This window comes from Hemitrygon akajei, chromosome 2 (assembly GCF_048418815.1).
Source record: "Hemitrygon akajei chromosome 2, sHemAka1.3, whole genome shotgun sequence".
Classification (NCBI taxonomy): domain Eukaryota; kingdom Metazoa; phylum Chordata; class Chondrichthyes; order Myliobatiformes; family Dasyatidae; genus Hemitrygon; species Hemitrygon akajei.
In genome coordinates this window covers 11,003,115-11,029,195 of record NC_133125.1, presented here as the reverse complement: position 1 = coordinate 11,029,195, position 26,081 = coordinate 11,003,115, and the positions used below count along the sequence as shown (strand labels likewise).

General features: G+C 41.5%; 1 protein-coding gene across 2 annotated transcripts in view; it reads right to left on the bottom strand.

Moving 5' to 3' along the window:
- LOC140739061 (EGF-like repeat and discoidin I-like domain-containing protein 3) overlaps window positions 1-26,081 on the bottom strand; it is a 292,599-nt gene that overhangs the window by 195,782 nt on the left and 70,736 nt on the right. The window contains exons 2-3 of one of the 2 annotated variants that reach the window (XM_073067017.1): window positions 23,812-23,940; window positions 4,507-4,536 (exon numbers count right to left, since the gene is read on the bottom strand). In XM_073067017.1, the coding sequence (XP_072923118.1) occupies window positions 4,507-4,536; window positions 23,812-23,940 (159 nt within the window). The remainder of the gene's footprint in view (window positions 1-4,506; window positions 4,537-23,811; window positions 23,941-26,081) is intronic. The other variant, XM_073067021.1, reaches the window with a different exon arrangement.

Sequence of the window (26,081 nt, the reverse complement as noted above, 5' to 3'; positions counted from 1 at the left end):
GATGTAAAGGGCTGAAGAAGAAGAAATGTGATAGGAAGGGACAGTGGACTGTGAAAGGAAGGGAAAAAGGAGGGGAACTAGAGGGAGCTGATGGGCCTGTGAGGAGAAGAAAAGAGGATAACCAGAATGGGGAATCGTAAATAAAGAGAAGGGGAGGTGTGGAGAAATTACCAGAAGTTCGTGCCATCAGATTTAAGCCTATACAGATGGAGTATGAGGTGTTGCTCCTCTGAACTGAGTGTGGCCTCACCATGGCAGTAGAGGAGGCCACGAACAAACATGTCAGAACGGGAGAGGGAAGATAAGTTGAAATGTATGGCCACACGACAAAGCGGGGCCCCGATCTACGATAGGTCTCGTCACCATAGAAGAGGTCTTACCAGGAGCACTGGAAACTGTAAATAATCCCAAGACTTGCAGATGAAATGTTGCCTGTTTGGGGCCTTAAATGGAGGTGAGGGAGGAGGTGTAGCACTTGTCCTGTAGGTGACAGAGTGTAGAACTTCTTTTGGTATATCTTATGGGGCATCATAACGTGGAGCGAATGGACTGTGTATAATATATTGTAGGACCATAAAAGACTCATCAAGTCTGCTCTGTCATTCCATCATGGCTGATTTATTATCTCCTTCAACTCCATTCTCCTGCTTAATCCCTTTGACATACTCACTGATCAAGAACTTATCGATCTCACCTTTAAATGTACCCATTGACTTGGCCTCCACAGCCATTTGTGACAAGGAATTCCACAGATTCACTACCCTCTGGCTAAAGAAATTCCTTCTCATCTCTGTTTTAAAGTTCACCAACCAAGTTTAATAACCAATAACATCTCTGACTACCACTAGAGATCTGACTGAGGCAAATGGCTTTTGAATTCCCATGAACAATCTTCCTACAACTACTTTCAATTTCACTATTCTCTTGGAAAGGATTACATTGTGTACTGGGAGGAACAATGGTAATATTAGCATCATTCAGCTTGGTTATGGCAGTCTAATTTGGTCATGTGGAACTATCAGAAAGGCAATACACAACTCCTTCATCTTGGTTCAGAGTCATGAAAGACACATAATACCCTTCTGGAACATAAATGACTGACTGATAAAATTATTTAAATGAACCGTTAAACTGAAAGGAAATCTAATTATTCAGGACAAATGTGGTTTTCACCAGCATTTCAAAAACATAACCCTCTACTATCAGGCTCTTGAGCCAGAGGGAATAACTTCACTCAACTTCACTCTCTCCATCACTGAACTGTTCCCAACATCTACAGACTCACTTTCAAGGATTCTTCACCTCATGTTCTCAATATTTACTGCTTATTTATTTATTTCTCTCTTGTATTTGCACAGTTTGTTGTCTTGCACATTGGTTGTTTGTCCATCCTTTACCTCTTCCACCTATGGCCTCTCACCTTCTTACTTCATCACCCCTCCCCCACCCACCCACCTCTCCCTCACCTGGTCTCACCTATCACCTGCCAGCTTTACTCCTCCCCCTCCCTCTACCTTCTTATTCTGGCTTCTTCCCCCTTCCTTTCCAGTCCTGAGGAAGGGTCTCAACCTGAAATGCCAACTTTTTATTCCCTTCCATCGGTGCTGCCGGACCTGCTGTTTCCCCAGCATTTTGTGCTTGTCGTTGTTTTTAAGGAATGCTTTGGATGAACCACAGGAGGGATTTTGAACATAAATGAATGAGTCTCAGTGGAAATCAACAAATTAAATTAACAGGCCTCAACCAGCCACACAGTATCATCCAAAAATAATTCTATAATAATAGCGTAGTTGAAGTAAAAGCCCTCTAACAACACAAACAAACCTTTGAAAGAAGTTTTCATTCCATATGCATTTAACAAATTCCGCATGAACTCTGAACATCATAATTTTAAGTCACTGGAGGAAAGTATAAGGGAGATTTCAGAATTAAGTGTTTCCACACAGAAAGTGGTAAGTGTAGTGTTCTGCCAGGGCTGGCATTAGAGACAGACACAGAGGGGCATTTAAGAAACCCTCAGGCACATGGAGGAAAGGAAAACAGAGGGTATTGTGAGAGGGAAGGGCGAGATTGATCTGAGAGCAGGTTAAAAGGTTGGCACAACATTATGGGCCACATGGCCTGTAAGGAGCTGTAATGTTCAGTGTTCTATCTGCAACATGGTCAATGTTTTAAACCACCGTATCATTTAGAAATGAACAAGGTTGAATATTGGGTTATCGTTAATGAATTTTATTGGATTATCTATAATTAATTTCATTCTTCAAGGACCATGTACGGACAGAACCATAGCAAGCATGTGACACCAATGTAAAGGGGTAAGGTTGTCTCTAATGTCGAGCATCTAGGTTGTGCCGAGGCCGACTCTGATAGCACAAGGCAGAAGCTGGAGAAAGTTAATTAGCAGCAGGTGAAGTAATGTTGGACAAGTGGGAGTCTTTTAAAGGAGAGTTAACAAGGGTTCAGGGTCAGCATGTTCTCCATTAGTTTGAGTTAGGATTAGGATTAGATTTAGGGTTATGGTCAGTCACTCAACCAGCTTTAGGCCTATTCAGACCATGACCAATTTTGTCAGCACAAGAGATTCTACAGATGCCGGAAATCTCGAGCAACACACTCAATATGCTGGAGGATCTCAGCAGGTCAGGCAGCATCTATGGAGAGTTTCATGCCAAGACTCTCCATCACAGATCCCTCACTTTCCCAAACACTAAAGAATACAGTGTCAGTCCAGTCAATCATTCCCAGTCGAGCAAGTCTGCCTACCCAGCAAAAATTCACTTCTCTATGATGAGTTTTCAAGGTGAGGAGATCAAAACTGTGCAGAATTTACCAGGATGTGTTTTCAGCAAGGCCTGATACAGTTCCAATTAGACTTTCTAACTCCCGGAATCAAACTATCTTGTTGTAAAGACTAATGTAACATCTGCTATATCCGCATGCTGGCCTTCAGTCACTGGAGTACAAGCACACACAAGTCTCTCTCTCAACATCAACACTACCCAATCCCTCACTATTTAACAAAGGTACTCTTTTTCTGTTCAATTTACATTTTACATTTTTCTAGCCATTTTAATTTAGAAAGAAGGATATATTTTTATAACCACTACACTACTGTGCTGTCCATAAAAGTATAAAGAAGTACTCCCAACTTAAAGTGATAAATCCTAACAGCTACAGTCATCAATACGATGTTTTAACATGCTCAGAAATTAATAACTTTTAGAGCTCAATGCTACAACTCTGATTACTTCTGTAAGTTTGGCCCTCTGGGAATCAGATCTAAAATCAGAAAATGAAGGTCTATGTTTCCAACATTTACTTTGCTTTCAGTATGTTTCTAGAAGTTTGATATCTCGTTGAACAGATTTCCAGTATTCAGATGTTTTTCTTCTCCCCTTTCTGACTGTTTCAGATCTGATTCCTCTCTTCCCCATTTACACCTCTAGCACACACACTTCCTGCTGCCTACACTCCTTAACACTCTCTATCTGGCCTTGCTACTGACTGCATCACTGAATCATTCGAGGGCCTGGGTGAAGGTGGGGGGGAAATGGCGGAGAGAGGGGGCAGAGAGAAAACAGTGTCATAAGCATACTAAGCATGGAATACATGAAAGTATTTCTGTTTCTACTCTGGGTTCATCATTTACATTTCAGCAAGAATTTTTTTTTACATTTTGGCTGATAAGACACAAGGTTAATAGGACATGCTCCACGACTAAAACGCAGTCTCTGGCCATGGATGGTCCCAGGTCTGGCTGCTAAAGGAGGAGAATTGGGCACGGGGCTAGCAACCCCATCTCGTAAAAATCCAGTGCTACTGAAACGCCAATGAAAGCTCCAAAGTTCTCATCCCTGGGAGAGAAAGGATCATTGCTTAGAAGATGTATGTGGTGAAAGGGGAAACCAAAGGGCCAATCAACCTTTGGCCCAGGAACAGAGAACTCGGGTGAGCTGTTGGACCTATGCCCCAGCGGGGTGATGGGTTTAAGAAGAAAAAGACAGGGGAATAGGCAAACATTTATTTATTTATTGACATACAGCGGGAAATAGGCCCTTCTAGCCCTTTGAACCACGTCGCCAGTAACTGTCGATTTAATTTCTAACCTAATCACGGGACAGTTTACAATGGCCAATTAATCTACCAACTGGTACGTCTTTGGATTGTGGGAGGAAACGGGAATACCTGGAGGAAACCCTCACGATCACGGGGAGAACATACAAGCTCTTCACCGACAGCGGCTGAAAATGAACCTGAGTCACTAGAACTGTAAAGTGTTGTGCTAACCACCACCGTGCCATTTAAAATTTAATGCAGGGTCTGCATAATAAGTTACATTTAGTGCTAAAGGCCATGAATACACAGAAATTGCTTCTTCCCAAATCAATGAGATTTAACATTTGCAGGGTACTGTTATTTGCATGCTAGACTGTTCTGGTAACAGGTATTATGCATATCCAAACGAATTGACCATTGTGCACGCAGCAAACAGTAATATCCCACCTGCTGTAGTTGACTCCTCTCCATCTGGAGCTGTTGGCATTAAATACAGAGTCATTAAATAGTTGGAAAATAGCGAAACACTATGCAGCTGTCAGCTCTAATACTTATGCGTGAATATTTGCAGTATTTAATTGTCTTCAGTTACGAAACTGAAGCATTCAAGCTTAGGTACAAATGTTGTAAGTTTGTTAATTCATCAACAGAAAGAGAAAGAAAGAGGTTAGTTTAATTTGTCACATGAACATCAAAACATCTAAATACAGAGAAAAATGCATAATTTGCATCAATAACCAGGATATGTTTGGTGGGACATTTAACTTAAGGATAACTTTTTAACATCTTAAATAACTTATTTTTAAAATATTATAATTTGTAAAATATTATTGTAAGAAAATAATAAATATTATTTAAATAACAATTTAAATTATCACTTACTTTAGCATTAAAATATTTTAAACTGTTCTTAAGTAAATGTTACCAGAATCAGCGCACAAGTTTGTTCACAGAATAAAGAACAGCTTTATCTACTGATGAGGATCTTCATTCAAATGGCTTTAGCATGCAAGAACTGACATTGGAGATGAGTTCTACGTGAGGTTGAAAAAGATCCCAGGGACCTTCGGGACTTTTCAGTGTGCCACAGTCATTGTCAGCAGTCACTTGTTTGGCTGAGGCGACACAAGGTTTAAAAAGAGCTCTGGGCCTCTTGGAGCGTTTTGGCGGGCTGCAATCATAACAATCTATTAGGCACTCAGCAGGGACCAGTGGAAAGAAGAAAGGTACTGGGGAAAGCTGAATTGAATGGGTCTCTGGCAGTGAGTCCAGCTCTGTGGTTCAGAAGGGAAAGGGAGAGAAGAGGACTGCATTAGTGATAGAGGATTCCATCCTTAGAGGAGCAGACGGGAGATTCGGTTGATGTGAAAGAAACACCCAGATGGTATGTTGCCTCCCATGTGCCAGGATCAGGGATGTCTCAGATCAGATACACAGGATTCTAGAGGGGGAGAATGAGCAGCTGGAATTTGTGTACATATTGGCACCAATGACATAGACGAGACAAGGGAGAATTATCGGGGGTTGAAAGCTCCAGGTCCTGCTTAATTTAAAAGCAAGGATATAATTCTGAGGCTTTGTAAGGCAATGGTGAGACTGCATGGAGTATTGTGAGCAGTTTTGGTTGACTTATCTAAGAAAAGATGTGCCGAGAGGGTCCAGAGGAGGTTCATGAGAATGACCCTGGGAATGAAAGGGTTAACTTATGAGGAGTGTTTGATGGCTCTGATCCTGTAATCGCTGGGGTTTAGGAGAATGAGGAGGGTTCTCATCAAATATTGAAAGGCCAAGATAAAGTGGGTGTGGAAAGGATGCTTCCTATAGCAGGAGAGTCTAGTACCAGAGGGCACAACCTCAGAAAAGAGGAACATCCATTTTAAACAGAGAACAGCAGGATTTTTTTTAACCAGAGGATGGTGAATATGTGGATTTCATTCCAACAGGCGGCTGGAGGCAACATCATTGGGTGTATTAAAGCGGAGTTTGATATTTTCTTGACGAGTAAAGGCATCAAAGTTTATGGGGTAAGGGCAAAAAAATGAGGTTGGGGGAATAATAAATCAGACATCATAGAATGGCAGAGCAGATTCAATGGACCGAATGGCCCAATTCCCCTCCTGTGTCTTACGGTCTAAAAGAGGGTGGTGATGTCTATCTTGGGGTTGTCGCAGGCTGTCAATTCCTCACTTGTAAGATGTAATTGCAGTTGCATTATGGAGAGGCTCCAGCCTCTGAGAGTCATATATAGAGTTACAGAGTATAGTCCGTGAGCCAGTAGGGTTGGTCGGTACCATCCGAGGGGAATAATGCTCATAGTGATTTTTATACATCTCCAGAGTTAGAAAATATGAGATAGCATTGCACCCCCAGTGGTAGCTTTATTACTTCAAATAGGTAATCACTTTTTGTATATATTCCATATTAACATCAGTACAGCAGAAAATGTTACCTCACTCCCCAAAAAGTAAAAAACCTCATTTGGAGTGACTTCTGGAGTTTTATCAATGTCATGATATTTTCCATATTGTTGTATCAAATCAAAACAATCTTAAGTTTTTGTCATAGCATATAGAATTACAGTACAATAATTCAAATGTGGGGTTCCACATGGCCATAACCTAGGCCCCATTTGGTTGTAAAATGAATATACTTTATCAAAGACTGTTTTCCATACTTTGTTTTCCATACTTTCATAACCTATTAATAATCATAATAATTTTCCAAGCCTTCCACGTCTTCATCTGAACTTCCCACACTCTCTGAGGTGGATGCCTGGTTCTCACAGTCTGCCAGTCTACGCATGTCCGTACACCTGAGCCTATTTGCAACACACATACATCTTGGGAATGAACATTTTTTTGGACAATTACAGGCCAGTAGATCCAGGACGGCATTGGGTGCTGGCTGGCCTTCCATCCAGTGCACCACCAACTGTTCAGCTTCCTCTTCTGTCTCCATCTTCCATCCTCTGCCAACAGGGCTTGGCACTTGTGGGTCCTTCTCCAAACATCTTCTCCATATACCAGCCTGGTAGTTGGCTCGCTGTGTGTGTTTTGTTAAGCAGTCCTTGCAAGGTGGGAGTTGATGACTTTCGATTTCACCTTTTTTTTGGCACAGAAAAGGTGACACCTGAGCTCATTGACCTTGGCGGTCGATGCTTCTGGGGCATACAGGAGACATGTAAATGCCTCCAGTTTGTCCATCAGTTCTGGGGAGGTCCCATTCCTGACTCAACTCTAAGAATGTGTCCTGAGTTTCCCTGTTGCTGGTCAGAAGTTTTAGGGCACTTGTCTTCCCTTTGCCTGCAAAAGCGCTTACCGTGACACATCCTGTATATGCGTGCAACACGATGAGAGCCCTACAGACCTCTGTGCCAACAGTGGCAGCAACCTTCCTGATGTCTACAAGCCTTGTACTGGTTCTAGGGCCACACTTCTGGAACCCTGGGGCCTCAATCTTGTCACAAAATGCTAAAGACATGATAAAGACATCTGTGTCTTCTGAGCAGATCACGACAGATTGGTATCCCTCTCTTGTGGCATGGGCAGCATGGAGAAGTAGGCAACTATCTGCTTCTTCTTGTTGACGCTGAAGGGCTGACACCTCCTCACTGTCTTGAGATGTATTTCTGCAGCATTTGTCATTCACAGTTGCAAACAGAATCTTCTCCTGTAGCTTTGCTCTGTACTCCACCTTCCTCCATTCATGGACTATGAAGCTAACACACAGAAAGCCACCATCGCTGCAATGCTACCACATATTTTCAGCACTAGGGGTGTATAACTTGCCAAAAATCATTATAAGAATCATTCCTCCCAGATGGTACCGGTGGCCCAAATTTGGGGTCCTAGCTCACTACAAAAACAGGCCTTCAATGCATCTAGTTGACATTAAGCAGGTCTTCTGTCTAGACCCATCCACCAGAACCCAGACCTTAGCCATTCATACCTCTCCTATCATGTACCTATCCAAACATCTTACAAAGGAGCTCGCAAACACCACTTCTGAATTTTTTTATTATTTGCGCAATTTGCCTTCTTTTGCACATTGTTTGTCTGGTTATTTATATATTTGCATAAATTCTGTTGCATTTCTTTATTTCACTGTAATACCTGCTACAAAATGAATCTCAAAGTAGGAAATGGTGACATAAATAGACTTTGATAATAAATTTACTTTTAACTTTGAACTTCTTCTGGCAGCTGGTTCCACACTCATCCCAGCTGGTGTTGAATCTCACTCTCCAGGGATTGTTGGAATCCGGTATCACTTGGAAGGACAAAGTTGGATTTTTGATGAAGCTTGAAAACTAATTAAAGGGAGCCTCTTCTCGAAATAAACCTACGCATCCTTCCTTCCAGACATTCTTGTAAGATTATAAGACTATAAGAATTGGAGCATAATTAGACCATTTGCACCCATCAAGCCTGCTCCACCATTCCATTGTGGCTGATTTATCATCCCTCTCAACTCCATTCTCCTGCCTTCTCCCTGTCACCATGACACTGCGACTAATCAAGAACCTTTCAACCTCCGCTTTAAATATACACAATGACATGGTCTCCACAGTCGTCTGTAGGAATGAATTCTACAGATTCACCACCCTCTAGCTGAACCCCCCCTCCCTCATCATTGTTCTAAATGGACATCCCTCTAATCTGCGACTGTGTCCTCTGGTCCTAGCCTCCCCTCCTATAGGAAACATCCTCTCCACAACTACTCTATCTCAGCCTTTCAATATTTGATAGGTTTCAATGAGATCTCCCCCGTATTTCTCTAAGCTGCAGTGAATACTGGGCCAGATCCATCAAAAGCTCCTCATATCTTAACCCTTTCATTTTTGGAATCATTCTTATGAACCTCCTTTGAACCCTCTTCGTGCCAGCACATCCTTTCTTAGATATGAGGCCCAAAACTGCTCACAATACTCCACGTGCAGTCTGACCAGTGCCTTATAAAGCCTCAACATTACATCCTTGCTTTTGTATTCTAGTCCTCTCGAAATGAATACTAACCTCACCGCCGACTCAACCTGCAAGTTAACCCTTGGGGAATTCTGTACAAGGGCTCCATTTTATTATTATATTGATAAATAGATAAATTGGTTTAGTATTGTCACATGTACCAAGGTACAGTGAAAATCCGAGTTTTGCATACCACCCATTCAGATCATTGCACTACAACAGTACATTGATAAACCTAAGACTGAGATTCTGCACCCACTTCCCTCTTAACTGTGACCATCTATCAACATCACCAATAAATCTTCAGCCTTGTGGAAGACACCTTCCTTTTCATCACTGCCTCCAGGCTAAGTACTTGTGCAACACACCAAAATGCTGTGGAGGAATTTAACAGGTCCGGCAGAATCTATAGACAGAAATAAACAGTCGGCGTTTTGGACTGAAACCCTTCATTAGATTTAAAGCAGAGGTCAATATGCTCTTGCTTAGTAAGGACATCAAGGAGAAAGCAGGAGAACAGGGTTGAGAGGGATAATAAATTAGCCATGGTGGAATGGTGGAGCAGACTCAATGGGTCGTATGGCCTAATTTAGCTGCTATGTCTTCTGGCCTTATTATGATGGAAAGGAAAGGGTAAAAAGCTGGAATAAGAAAGTAAAAATGACAACCACTGCAAAAAACTGTGTGCGTAGCTCTGGGTTTCCAGCATGTGCAAAATCTGTTGTACTTATGTGAGTCTGTTGTAACGTGGCTCCAAAAGGGGAAGTACAACATGGATTGAACATTCGTCTAGGGGCAGAGTGCAAAACTAATGGTGAAAAATTCTTTTTTAGATCTCAGGAAATATATGGCACTCACTTCTCAAATACAAGACTCCTTCCTCTTCAACCCTTTACTTTTTTTAAAAACTGATCCACTCCCAGCTTCACACTTCATACCTCTTCCACTTCCCCCTTCACATGGTTTCACCGATCACTTACCAGCTTGTACACCTTCCACCCATCATCTTCTTATTCTGCCTTCGGCCCCCTTCCTTTCCAGTCCTGGTGAAGGGTCTCAGCCCGAAAAACTGACTGTTTATTCCTCTCCTATAGGTGATCGCAAGCTGGGGTCCATGGACCCCTCGGTTAATGGTAGGAGTCCATGGCATAATAAAGGTTGGGAGCCCCTGCCATTGGTACTGCCTGACCTGTTGAGTTCCTCCACCATCTTCTGTTTCTACTCAGGAAATAGTTTTACACAATGGTTGATGCAGGATCACAAAACTCCATTTACGTTGATAACTTAAATGGAAGCTAGGTACACTTTGAAGTTTGAAGTAGTGAATAATGAGGATTGTAACCAACTTTACTAAAAAAAAGTTAAGTAAAATGTTCGACATGTGATAGATGTAATTTAACACTACTTGTGTAGTGTTAGTGTAAGGTTTGGTGAAATGAACTGTGTGATGCAAATTTATGAGACCATAGTTGAACACAATGTACAACATTCTTGGCTTTATTAGCACAGAGAGAGAATAAATCAGATAATTTTGTATTTTGATATTTAACATCGTACTGCTTCAAAGATGAAATATTACCTTATGTATCACATGTACACTGAAACCTTAAAACATACAGTGAAATGCATTGCTTGCGCCAATGACCAGCACAGTCCGATCATTGTGCTGGGGTAGTTCGCAAGGGTCGCCACATCTCCAGCACCTACATAGGATGCCCACAGCTTACTAATGCAAACCCACAGATCTTTGGAATGTGGGAGGAAACTGGAGCCATAACAACATAAGACATAGGAGCAGAATTAGGCCATTAGGCCCATTGAATCTGTTCCACCATTTCATCTTGGCTGATCCATTTCCCTCTCAACCCCATTGTCCAGCCTTCTCCCCATATCCTTTTATGCCCTGACTTATCAAGAACCTATCAACCAGTGCATTAAACAGTGTCTTGTGATCACAGCGAAAATGAAGATAATCAATCGCTGTTAGGCTGCACACTGCTCTCAGGGCACCAACTCCGATGCCTCTCCGTAGCAGGCAGCAACACAGTCCACACCAAGCCCAGCTCCTCTAGCCCCTCTGCCAACAAGCAACTAGCCAACGGATAAGCCAGATGCGGCAGTCCAGTTCAAGGGTTCACGATCCGCTGGATGGACCGAATGCTGATTTGAAGCAGGCAAGGGATGGGGACTGTGTTTCATGGTGCTCAGAGGTAGTGGAACATGTAATGATTAAGTGCCATCCATTCTACTTACTGAGAGATTTCTCCTCTGTGATCATGGCCACAGTTTATATAATGCCAAAGACAAATGTAATGAGTGCCACGATCAGCAAACAAGGAACAAGGTACCGCTATGTCTTTCAAATCATTGCCGGGGACTTCAGTCAGGCTTTATTGAAAAACTCTCTGTCCAATTATCATTAACATAGCACCTCCAGCACCAGGAGTCCCAACACACTCAACCACTGTTCCACTACAATTAATAACACTTGCCAATTCATACCTAGAGCACGTTTTCAGAAATCTAATCATCTAACTGTCCTCTTCCTACCTGAATTCAGGCAAGGCTCCAGGAGGTAAGAGGGTAGAGGAGTCGTTACAGGATTGCTTTGAGTTAGTAGACTGGGCCGTGTTCAAGGACTCATCAGAGAATCTGAACGAAGGTTGTAGACGCCATGATTGGTCACAAACTTTATAAAGACAGTTGTTGAATAATGTGTCACCACAACATCATTCAGTGTCTTCCAACTAGAAGCCCTGGATGAACCGAGAGATCCACAATCTCGTGAGGGTCAGATCACTGGCATTCAGGTCTGGTGATCAAGTTAAATGCAAGAGGTCCAGGTACAACCTCTGGAAAATCACCTTACATGTCAAGTGGTAATTCCAGACCATACATGGATCACAGAATGACGCTCAACAACTGTGACAGGGTTTGGATGCAATCATCTCCTACAAGGTGAAACCAAGCAACATCAGTGACAACAAGGCTTCGCTCCCAGATGAGCTCAGTGCCTTCTCTGCTCCTTTTCACCAACAAAACATGGAGGCACTTCATAAATTCCCACAGCTCCAAATGACCCAGTGATTTCAGGCTCAGAGGCCAATGTGAGAGCACCCTTTAGAAAGGTGAACCCATGAAAAACATCTGACCAAGACTAGCCAAGTAACTTGGCCAAGTATTGAAGATCTGTCCTGATCAACTGGCTGGAGTGTTCACTGATAACTTTAACCAGTCGCTTCAGCAGTCAAAGGTGCCCACCTGCTTCAATGAGTCTTCAATTATACAGGTGCCCAAGAAGAACACGGTAACCTGCTTCAATGACCATCATCCACTAGCACTTATATCCACTGTGATGACATTTTCTGAGAGGTTGGTGAAGAAGCATAACTGCTGCCTGAGGAGTAACTTCCATCCTTTCCAATTTGCCTAACATTACAACAGATCATCAGCAGATGCCATTTCATTGGCTCTTCGCTCAACACGGGAACATCTGGACAGTGAGGGTGCATCCATCAGGATGCTTCTCATTGACTACAGCTCTGCATTCAATACCATCATCCCCTCAAAATTAATCAATAAGCTCCAAGACCTTAATACCTCCTTGTGCAACTGGATCCCTGGTTTCCTCACTTGCAGCTTGGATTGGCAACAACATCTCTACCGCAGTCGCCATCAGTGTTGATGCACCACGAGGCTGTGTGCTTGGCCCCTGCTCTACTCACTTTATACTTATCACTGTGAGGCTAAGCACAGCTCCAATACCATATTAAAGTTTGCTGATGACACCACTGTCCAAGGCCGAATGAAATGTGGTGATCAATCAGCATTTTGGAGGCAAATAAAATAAAAAACTGGTTAAATGTAGCCACACCAACAAACTCTCGCTCAAAGTCAGCAAAACCAAAGAGCTGATTATTGACTGCAGAAGGAGGAAACCAGAATCCATGAGCCAGTCCTCATCGGGGAACCACAGGCAGAGAAGATCAGCAACTTTAAATTCCTCCAAATTCAGAGGATTTCAGAGGATCTGTCCGAGGTCCAGCACTTAAGTGCCATTATAAAGAAAGCACACCAGCTCCTCTACTCCTCTTAGAAGTTTGTGAAAAGATTTGGTATGTCGTCTGAGACCTTGACACACTTCTATGGAAGTATGATGGTGAGTATATTGACTATTGATAGAATAGCCTAAGGTAAATGCAGCCTCAGGTATGTGGTTGATAGATGAGCAGTGGAGGGTGTACTGACTGGTTGCATCACAAACACCAATGCGCTAGAATGAAAAGCCTACAAAAAGTAGTGGATACAGTCCAGTCCATCATGGGTAAAGCCCTCCACACATCTACAAGAAGCAATGTCACAGGAAAACGGCATCCATCATCAAGGACCCCCACCACCAAGGCTATGCTCTCTTCTTGCTGCTGCCATCAGGAAGGAGGTAAAATCACTAGGTTTAGGAACCGTTAATACCCCTTAACCATCAGGCTCTTGAACCTGAGGGGATAATTTCACTCAACTTCACTCATTCCAACACTGAACTGACCTCATAATCTATGGACTCACTCTCAAGGACTCTACAACTCATGTCCTCAATAATTATTGTTTATTTATTTATTATTATTATTTTGGGCTCTTTTGTATATGCACATTTTGTTGTCTGTTGTGCATTAAATGTTTGTCTTCCTTGTGTGCAATTTAAATTGATTCTATTGTTTTTTTTCCGTTGTGAATGCCTGCAGAAAATTAATCTCAGGGTGGTGTATGGTGACGTACATGTACTTTGTTAGTAAAATTACTTTGAACTTTTGATCTTTGAATTCTGAACATGATCACTTTATAATATTCTCTAAATGCCCTGTTTCAATTTTGCTGTTTGCCCCCGTAAGATATGAATTGGATTAGATTTTCAGATATTGTTCTGCGCACATTTCTTAACCTGATTTTTGCTTCAAGCTGTGAAAGGAGAGACAGAACAGCCGAACGACCTCAACCACCGCTTACTGTACTCTTGCCCACACTGCACCAGAATATGTGGACACCGGATCAGCCTCTACAACCACCCTTGGACCCACCAATAGACCACCTCATAGGGGTACATCATACTCAAGTGATGAAATAAAATGCTGCAACATTGTTTACAGCTATTTTCATCATAACTAACAAATAATGGGGCTATATGTTGCAATAACAAATGATTGTCTCAGGCTTTGGAGATTGGGGAAAAGTCTATCGGTAGGGATTGCGATACGGTGCTATTATTAATGCTTTTTGAGTTAGTGATTTAGATGCATATCATATTATTACTGAGTTAAGTATTGTATGTAATGAGTTTTTGCTACAACAAGTGTATGGGACATTGGAAAAAAATGTTGAATTTCCCCATGGGGATGAATAAAGTATCTATCTATCTATCTATCTATCTATCTATCTACGGTGAGCAAAGAAGATCAGTAAAAGAGAGTAATATTGTTGGGTTTAAAGGTCGGAATGCTGAAACAACTGATAATTAAACTTGGAAGAGGAGAAGTTAAGAGACAGAAGAGTAAAACATCAAAATAAACAGGTTGAAATATGAATACAGTTGTGGCCAAAATCTTTGGAAATATTCAACCTGTTGTATCAAAGCCACCCGGTGGACAAAACATGTATGTACGGACATGAAAAATTGTCAAATTTATTTAACATGTATTTAACATGGAAAACTGAAATATTAATGCATCAGGACAAAAACACAGAATGTCATACCACAGCACAGAAACAGGCCATTTGGTCCATCTAATCTGTACTGAACCATCAACATGCACCTGGACCATAGCACTCCATACCCTCCATTCCATGTACTTATTTGAACCTCTCTTAAGTGCTGCAATCAAATCAATATCCAACACTTCCACTGGAAGCTCGTTTCAAACTCGTACCACCCTCTGAGTGAAGAAGCTCCCTTAAATATTTCACACTTGGAGAGGAGGTTTCTTCTTGGACCAGCCTCAGGACACAAGGTACTACCTTACTGTGTCCCTCCAAAATTCCACTACCTTGTGCCTTGGAGTCTTGTGTGCCTCTGTGACCCAGAGAACTATGTTGACTGGAGTCAGGGCTTTATGTTTTTGCTCTTGGTAGGGTCACCCAGGCCAAACAGGTCAAAGGGTAACAGCCAGACTAAGAGTGGTCCATCAATCCCCCAGGTTCGGGAGCTCAGCTCATGGCTAACAACCCTGACTGGTCAAACAAAACTGTTATGGAAACAGCAATGGAGAATCCTTCTATATGTGTAATGTGACGGTATTTCTGAGTCTCCACCTGGGATCTACTTGTCTGACGGTCAACTGAGAGGAAGCTATTGACATGATGAAGGAAGCTGTGAACACCGTCAGAGATGGAGGACCAGTGGCGTAATGGACAAAAGAAGACCTTACTGTGCTGCCCCAGTTATAACCATGAACTCTATTAACATAGTTGATAGTACTAAGTATTAGAGGGGAATAGGGCTGCAAGGTAGTGTAGCAGGTAGGGCAGTACTTTACAGCACCAACTATAAGATTCCCACCACTCTGTAAGGAGTTGTTATGTTCTCCCTGTGACCACATGACTTTTCCTCAGGGTGCTCCTGTTTCCCCCCACATTCCAACCATGTATGGGGTGGGGTTAGTAACTTGCGGGCATGCTATGCTGGTGCCAGAAGCTTGACGACACTGGTGTGCTGCCCAGAGCACTTCCTCAAACTGTGTTGGTCGTTGATGCAAAAACAATGCATTTTACCGTATGATTTGAATACATGTGATAAATAAAGCTAATTTTTAATCTTTAAATCCAGCAAACAGTCCAGCCAGCTTTGTAGCAGCATTGCAGAGACTCCTACTAGCAATAGTCCAGGTCTAAGATTGACCGGAACGTGGAAAGGAAGATGATAATAGATAAAACCAACATGGAGATGTTAAACACACACAAAATGCTGGAGGAACTCAGCAGGCCAGGCAGCATCTAGGAAAAGAGTACAGTCAACGCTTCGGGTCAAAACCTTTCGGTGGGACTAGGGAGAAAAAGCTGAGGAGTAGAGTTAAAAGGTGGGGGGAGGGGAGAGAGAAACACAAGGTGAAAGGTGAAACCTGAGGAGGGAGGGATGAAGTAAAGAACTGGGAAGTAAATTTGCGAAAAAGATCCAGGGCCGTGGAAAAAAGAGAACGAGGAGGCAATGGCTGGGCAAGGAGATAAGGTGAGAGAAGGAAGAGAGATGGGGAAATAGTGAAGGAGAGGGGGTGGGGGGCATTACTGGGAATTCTCAATGCGCTTACCCACCATTGAGCACATCTACAAGGAGTGCTGCATGAAAACATCAGCCATTATCAAGGATTCCTACCGTCTAGACTATGCTCTCTACTTCCTCCTGCCATCGGGAAGGAGGTACAGGTGCCTTAGGTCTCACATCACCAGGTTCAGGAACAGTAATCACCCTACAAATACCCGGCTCCTGAACTGCTGAACCGTTATCACCCTACAAACACCAGGTGTGGATAATTTCACTCACATCAACTATGAACTAATTCCACAAACCTACAAACTCAATTTCAAGGACTCTTTACAACTTACATTCTCAGTATTTTTTTTAGACAATTTGTCTCATTTTGCACATTGCTTGTTTGTCCATCTTTATCATAGTATATCATAAATATTTATTTTCCTATAAATGCCCACAAGAAAATGAATATCAGAGTAGTTTATGGTGACATATAGATACTTTGATAATAAATTTACTTTGAAATTTGAGTTTGTGTCATATTAAATGGACGATGGCTAATTTAGTTGTACCATTACCTCTGCAAACCCATCAATATCTTCATTTAATCTAATCTAATCTAATTTCCAGAACATCAATGACCCTCAGGGACCTGAGCTATATTATTATTTTTTAATGTTTTTATGTAACTCTTATGTTTTTCTGCTGTTATAATTATATGTGTTTTATGTGCTGTGTGTGACTGTTGGTTTAGTGTTTTGTACCCTGGTCACAGAAGAACACTGTTTCATTCGGCTGCATTCATGTGTATGACAAAAGATGTACCGGTAGGTTGGTTAATTGGTCATTGCAAATTATCCTATTATTAGGCTAGAGTTAAATAGGTGGGTTGCTAGCTGGAGCAACTCATCTGCTCTATATGTCTAAATAAAATAGAATAATTAGTAAACATGATTCTGATTCTGATAGTTGGTTTCCTATTAGTCAGCCAATCTTCTAACTATGCCAGCATGTTATCTCCTACATGTTAAGCTTTTTTCCTTCAATTAATTTTAACACTTTACCTTATCAAATGCCCATGGAAACCCAAGTGTGATACACTAGATACTTCTTCAAATAATTGATCAAATGTGATTTCCATGTGAACTTGGCCTTATTATCTTGAGTTTTTTCTTAATGTTTCATTGTCATGTCTTGCTTCTAACACACCCTTGCTTTCTGTCGCTGTGCTTGAATGTGATACACCCTGGCCTTGTCTACAATCCCCATGGTTTTGATAGGATGAACTTGTAGGAACCTCTGGCTTTGACAACTTCCACAGAAATAAAGAGTTGCGGGCACTTGGCTTCAGCTGAACCCTTGTTGGGAATACCTCAGACAGAGAAAGCACAAAGACTAATTATTTTCTCTGAAATCATTTCTCCCTTGTCTTTGTTCCAGATTTTGTAGAAAGCTTCAAATGGTGAAAATCAGAATTACAATTCTCTTTCAAATTCTGTTTTAAAATTGCTGACATGCATTCCATCATTTGTTCAAGGATATTATGCATATTTTATTTACAAGTTGCTCTCCAAGAAATTTTGCATCGTAGTTACATTTGGTAGTTAGGTCGAGAAATTAGAACAGAGGCAAGCATTGTCAAAAAAGAAGATTTGAGACACAGGAGACAGCAGAATCTGAAATATGAAGCAGTAAACAATCTGTTGGAGGAACCCGAAATACTGACAGTTCCTTTTCCCCTACAGACGCAGCACAACCTGCCGAGTTTCTCTGGAAGATTGTTGGTTGTTTAAAAAAATATCCTAAGCTGTTGAGTTTTAGAGGTGATGCCTCAGAAAGGCAGTATCCACCATTAAAGGACCACATCTCCCAGGGCAGGGTGGCATGGTGGGATATGTCTCTACCAAAGGAGGTGCAAGATGCTCCTTCCCCCTGCCAGCCTGTAGGTCACCCTTGGGCAAGCTGTGGTACCTACTTAACCCCCCCAATCAGGGTCTCGTGAAGCCATGGGAGCAGGTGGTGGATGGTCATATGAGCGGGAGGTGCATATCACAAGTCCTGGTTATGCGACCAATCTCTGAAGAGTATTGATAATAGCTGGAGTCACCCATCTTGTAAAGACACTGCCCAGAAGAAGGCAATAACAAGCCAGTTCGGAAAATTTGCCAAGAACAATCATGGTCATGGAAAGACCATGATTGCCCATGTCATAAAAGACATGGCACATAACGAACACACAATCACCCTCTTCCCATTGCTATGATTAAGGAAGAGGTACAGGAACCTGAGGACACACACTCAACGTGTCAGGAACAGCTTCTTTTCCTCCTGTCAGATTTCTGAATGGACAATGGATCCATGAACACTTGCTCATGATTTTTTCCTCTCTTTTTACACTACTTACTTAATTTAATTTTTATATGTATACTTAACATAATTTTCAGATTTTTATTACTATGTACTGCGCTGTACTGCTGCCACAACATATGCCAGTGATATTAACCCTGATTCTGATGCTGATTCTACATGCACTTCTGCAGCTGCTCACAGAACCATCAGCGTGGCAATTCAATATCACGGTACATTTTACACTCTACGTGATTGAAGTCAATCAATCTCAGAATACAATCAACAACTGTTGTTGGAGCCTTTGAATCCACACAGATGATCAAGCAACCACCTGTGCAAGCCCTACCCATAGCATTTTGTTGTCTCTAAACTGCCCTCTGATTGTGCCGCTCACCTGCACACCTGGGGTCATTTACAGTAGTAGCCAATTAATGTCCTACTAGCCGCGTCTTTCCGGTCTGGGATGAAACTGGAGCAAGCAGGTGTAAGCCGCCACGTAAACAGCACCGAAAGTCATATCCGAATCTGGGTCATTGGAATTGCGATAGAACAATGGAGAGAGAACAGCAGAGCACCATACAGGCCCTTCAACTCATGATGTTGTGCTGATCCTTTAACACTCGAAGATCAATCTAACAGTTCCCTCCTTCCCAGACCCCATCCTTTCTACATTTCATGTGCCCAAGTCTTAGCCTAAGAGTTTCTCAAATATCCCTAATCTATCTGGCTCTACCACCATTCCATACACTCACCACTCACAGTGTAAGCACTTCCCTCTGACAATCCCCTCCCCCCCATCTTTACTTTTTCTGATCACTTTAAAATGATGCTCTCTTATATTAGTCATTTCATCCTGGAAGAAAATCTCTGGCTGTCCATTCAATCTAATCTTCTTATGATCATGTACACCTCTATCAAGTAACCTCTTATCTGCCTTCACTCCATAGAAAAAGCCCTAGCTCACTCGAACTATCTTCGTAAGACTTGCTTTGCATTTCCTCTGTATTGTTACTCTGTGACCCCCTAGAGTCCTTGAACCATCTGCTGATGGGAACTGATTCCCACTGTTCATCTACTATACGCTAAACATGCCACAAACCCATACATCTCCATTAAGATTCAAGATTCAAGATTGTTTAATGTCATTTCTAGTACACAGGCGTAAAGGAGAACAAAATAATTGTTAATTCCGATCCAATGCAGAATAAATAATACACAATAAGATAAAGAACACAATAATTCAAAAAAACACAATAAATATGGATAAATATATAAGGTGGCTTATATACAGAGATTGATTGTATGTCCATAAAGTGACGTTAGGTACAGGAGTGTTAGTACAGAAGGTGATTGACAGAAAATAATTAAGTAGTGATGGGAGTGGAGGGGTGGGTTAGTGGGTGGAAGATTTGATCAGCTTTACTACTAAGGGAAAGTAACTGTTTTTGAGTCTGGTGGTCCTGGTATGGATGCTATGTAGCCTCCTTCCTGGTGCAAGTGGGACAAACAGTCCATGAGCAGGGTGGGTGGGATCCTTCATGATGTTACTGGCCCTTTTCTGGCACATTTCTGTATATATATATTCTTGATGGCAGGTTGGCTGGTGCTGGTTTAACTACTGTGCGCTGCGGTGCAGTTTTCGTACCAAGCAGCGATGCAGCACGTTCTCTGTTGCGCACTTGTAGAAGATTGTGAGTGTTGGTCTGCACACTCCAGCTCTCTTCAGCCTCCTCAGAAAGCGGAGGTGTCAGTGAGCTTTGCAGATCCTGTAGAAGGTGTCCTGGCACCATGAGAGATTGTGTGACATGTGCACTCCCAGGACTTTGAAACCGCTCGCACTTTCCACTGGTGTGCCACCGATGTAAATCCTCTCTGTACGTACTGTCATGAAGGAGAATACTCCCAATATAAATTGGGGCAGCACTGGGCAGCACAGTAGCTTAGCGGTTAAGGCAGTTGTTTTATCACACCAGCAATCGCCGATTGGGGTTCAATTCCCACAGCAGTCTGTAAGGAGTTTGTACATTCTCTCTGTTCCCACGTGCTTTCCCTTTGGGTGTCCTGATTTTCTTCCACATTCCAAAAATATACTGGCTAGGGTTAGTGAGTTGTGAGCACGTTGGTGCCACAATTGTGCCGACACTTGCAGGCTGCCCCCAGCACATTCCCAGCTGATCTGATTTGATGCAAGCAGTGCATTTCACTGTACGTTTTGTTGTTTCAATGTACGAGTGGCAAATAAAGCACACCTTACCTTATGAATTGCATCTAAAAATCCTCATTCCCAGAAAGGCAGTCATAATTTTCTTCTGCAATCTCTCTCGGAACTGTGCTTGCTTTCCAAAGTGCCGTGGCCTGAATTAGATATATGACTCTACTTGTGACCTAACTTTTGTTTCATGAGGATTATATAACTGCGCCGTTTAAGAGGAACTCTATCCCAGTTAGGACAGCAGGGTGGATCTATTGCTTGTTCGTTGGGATTAGTGCTGATGGATATTGATCTGGTAGATCTAAGGCTCTTTTTCAATTCTGTACAACTCTTTGATCCTATAACTCCCTGCTTCACACTCTGTACCTCTACTAATGAATTCTAAATTCCCGTACGCAGTACTGACTATTCCAGCAGCTGTCTGACAATTTCAAACGGCCCTCCCAGCCACTGAGCGCATCTACGTGAAACACTGTCGTAGGAAAGCAGCATCCATCATCGCACGTCCCACCACCCAGGACATACTGTCTTCTCCCTGCTGCCATCGGGAAGAAAGTACAAGAGCCCCAGGACTCACAATACCGGGGACAAGAACAATTACTACCCCTCAACCATCGTGCTCTTGAATAAAAGGGGATAACTACTCTTACTTGCCGCATTACTGAAATGTTCCCACAACCAATGATCTCACTTTAAGGACTCTTTACCTCATTATCTCATGTTCTCGCTATTTATTGCTATTTATTTATATTTGCATTTGCACAGTTTGTTGTCTTCTACACCCTGGTTGAGCTTTCACTGATCCTGTTATAGTTACCGTTCTATAGATTTGTTGAGTATGCCCGCAGGAAAATTAATCTCAGGATTGTATATAGTGACATATCTGTACTTTGATGATAAAATTTACTTTGAACTTGGTATGTACACACCCTCCGGAATTGTACCAGATAACCTAAATTGACTCTTCTCATTCTTCCTATTAAAATGAGTTCAGCCACTGAGGATTTTCCCCTCTCTTATGATCTACAATGATTTCTGTTAACTTAGTCACTTGGCCTCACATGTGGTAAATTTTCCTCCGGAGTCAAGGTCTGTGAATTCTAAGGAATATGGGAAGTCTGTTCCTGTCCATGTTTTTGTGCCACTTATATAATGAGACGTAGTGCTAATTGGTCTTAGTGGACATAGCTATAGCTGAACACAAAATTCCTTAGTTACATGATTTCTCTTTGACCCAGCTAGATATAATATTCACAGTAACTTAAAATTCGAACCTCACATGACCTTAGAATTTCTTGGTAAATCTTTGAACATAACACATCTAAAAATTTGTGATTTAAGACACAAGTCAAAGGAGGAGAATTAGGGCATTTGGCCCATTGAGTCTGCTCTGCCATTTCATCATGGCTGATTTATTACCCTTCTGGTTATGTTTTGTAATTTCAAAACATTAAACTGATTCAAGGAAAGACATGAGAGTTCAAGAATGTGGGTGTAACGTTGTCTTTTACTTTAAATGATGCACACGTTTCACTATGTAGCATAATGACGTACACGATTAGCGTATTTTTACATAACACCCATAATTATTGTTCAAACGAATAAGAATGCTTAATCAACCACTATATATACTGGATTACTCAAGTATTATTGAAGTATTAAATACACAACACCTCTCAACCCCATTCTTCTGCCTTCTCCCTGTAAGCTTCGATGTCCTGACTAATCAAGAACCTATCAACCTCTGCTTTATATTTCAGAGAAAGAGTTTCATTCTGGTTGAAAAAAAAGGATAAATTAATTCCTATAAAAAAGAAGGTGGTTTGTATAACAGGATTACAGTGCCAGTGATCACTGATCAGGGTTCAATTCCCACTGCTGCCTGTAAGGAGTTTGTACGTTCTCCCCTGACCACATGGGCATCCCCTGTGTCCTTCAGCCACCTCCCACACTCCCTAGGCGTACAGGTTACAATTAGTGAATTACGCGCATGCTATATTGGTGTTGGAAGTGTGACAATTGCAGGGTGTTCAGTACGATCTTCACTGATTTAATTGACACAAATGATGCATTTCACTTTATGTTTTGATGTTTCAATGCACATGTGACAAATAAAGCTAATCTTTAAAAGAACTTATTTAAAGATACTGTCCAGTAACAGGCCTTTCCGTCCCAACAAGCATGCACCACCCAACTACAGCCAAGTGGCCAATTAACCTACTAACTCGTGAGGAATGTGGAATGTGTGAGGAACTCGGAGCACTCGGAGGAAACCCACGTAGTCACGACAAGATTGTTCTATATCCTCACACATAGCAACAGGAATTGAACCCAGGTTGCTGGTGCTGTAACAGCATTACATTAAGTGCTATGCTACTCTGCCTATTTGCTCAACCTTTGTGTTTCTAGTAGCCATTTCCAATAGGTATAAAGTTATGTCACACTGCACCCATTAAATCACTACATAAAGAACTTAATGTTAACTATAATTTTGTTTTGCATGCTTGTGTTAACACTGAATGAATGCTAAGTTACAAAACGTATCACATTTATATCCATTTATATTATGCATCAATTTCATATAAGTAATTAAATTTCTTTTAAGGTTCAGTTTTATAATGTTCTAAATTGATATGTATATTGTGGAACAGTTGAAGTAATGTTCATTTGAAACCAGTTTCATTCTCATTAACCTATGGTTAATATAAAGCCATAATACTTGTCTCAAAAAAACTTGCAGTCACTAAAGCTAATTACCTTTATGGTTCTTAAATAGAAAAAAATTCATAATATTCTCCCACAATTAGTTCGTAATATATAACAAATAATAAAAAGAGCACACACTTAAAGATATGAGACAGGACAAGATAGCAAGAACATAACAGGTGCTGGAGTACGATTATCCAGTTACATGGCACAGGTTAATATTCAGTAGTGTTAGAAGAGGCAGGCATGCAAGAAGTAGGTGTTGCCAAGGTCTGTGTTACACTTACCAACCTCCACAATACTAGAGCAGCTGGGGCCTGTGAATCCTTCAGGACACTCACAGGAAAACGAACCCTCTGCCAACCCTGCCATGCACGTACCACCATTCTCACATGGATTGGGGTCACATAATTCTCCTGTTATGGAAGCAAAACAGAGTAGAATTAGTGGCTGGATTAAGATCGAAGAAAGTTACCCAAAACAAATTGACAAAAGATAACTGTGATATTTCAACCAACTCCATGTAAAAGTACAGAAAATCCATAGCCTAGCCATGCAGAAGGGAAATTACTAGTTGGTAGGTGAATCTCATTAAAAGTTTGCCAATGACGCAACTTCTTGTTGGCAGAAACTCAAATGGTGATGTGGAGACGTACCAAAATCACATCAGAGGAGTTTCGGTGTGCCACCAAAGACCAGAGCAAGTTTCACTAAATGTGCCTTGGTGAACATTCTGACTGGTTTATCACAGCCTGATAGGGACCCTCCAAAACAAAGATCAGGGAAAGCTACAGAGAGTTTCAAACTCGGCAGCTCCATTGTGGGCACTCCCCAACATCGAAGACATTTTCGAAAGGCAAAGCCCTAAACAGATGGTATCCATGTGTAAGGATCCACATCAAATGGCACATGCCCACTTTTCATTGCTACCATCAGGGAAGAGGTACAGAAGCCAGAACACACAAACTCAGCAGTTTGGGAACATTTCTTCCACTCTGCAATTAGATTTCTGAATGGACATTGAACCCATGAGTGCTACATCTCTTACTGTACTATTTATTTATTTACTTGTAAAAATATTTCTTATTGTAAATTATAGTTCTTTTTAAATTATTTATTGCCCTATACTGCTGCCGCAAACCATCAAAGCTCACGACGTATAGTTTATCAGCAATAGTAAACCTGATTCTACTCTGATCCTAAATAACCAATTCCAAATTGATTCTAAGCTTCTTCTATAGCAACCTGCTACTTTACTGGTGCCTTAATATGCCTAACATGCTGGGTAATCACCCTATATTGTCCTATAGTAAACAATTAAAATATTAGAATTATTATTGAACAATATTAGAAGCAAAACACAACACCATTTCTATCATATGTTTAAAGTTATTATTCTGCAATGTAGATGAGTCATTGTAAGGCAGTATAGAGAATTATAAAATTATAGAACACTACAGGACACAAACAGGCCCTTTGGCCCATCTAGTCTGTGCTGAACTGTAAATATGCCTAGTATCATCAACCTACACCCAGACCATAACCCTCCATAACATTTCCATCCATGTACTTATCCAAATTTCTCTTAAATGCTGAAATTGAACCCACGTCCACCACTTCTTCTGGCAGCTTTTTTACTCTCTCACTACCCTCTGAGTAAAGAAGTTCCCTTCATGTTCTCCTTAAACTCTTAACCCTTCACCCTCTAGTCCTAGATTTATCCAACCTCAGTGGAAAAAGCCTGCTTGCGTTTACCCTATCTATACCCTTTCTATTGTCATTCATATTATAGATATTATCATGTTACATCATAGTATCATATTAAAAGGTAAATGATTTCTCAGATCATTGGGTATCTATAAAGAAAGCAATTATATTTCTGTTACCACAAGGATTACCTGTATAGCCTGTATTAGTTCTCCATTTCAGAGTCAAGGGTTTGAATAAAAGTGTTCTTTAAATCTAACTGAGCTATATTACATTCCAAGGCATCCTTTTCTTTATTTATTTAGCTATGACAACGAAGAAGACTTGCCAGTTCAGAATGACCAGCGCCAGTGCTTTCAACCTGGTTGAAGCATTCAATTAATGCAAAAAGAAACAACAATATTAGAATTATAATTAGTTTATTATTGTTATGTGTAGTTCAAAGTTCAAAGTAAATTTATTATCAAAGTACGTACAGTACTAAAAGACTTAGGCACATATATATAGCTAAGGTGCCCAAGTCTTTTGCACGGTAATGTATTTCTCAACATAGAGTGGATCGTGAGTCTGTAAATCTGGTGGAGCAAAGGATGTTGGAATGGTGAGGGTAAAGTGTCGCGGAGGGGTGTGGGATAGGGAGCAGAAAAGGAGTGCTAGGGGAAGGAGTTGGTGTGGGTGCAGACACACACAGCCCAGAGACTCCAGGCAAGGTCATTTGATTCTAAACAATTGGTATATTGATCATTACAGAATGTCTCTCAGGTGCTTCCCACTCCCTCTCCTTTCCCTTCCCTTTTTCCAACAATGATCCCTTCTCACTGACTCCTTCCTACTCTCAGTCCATAACAGA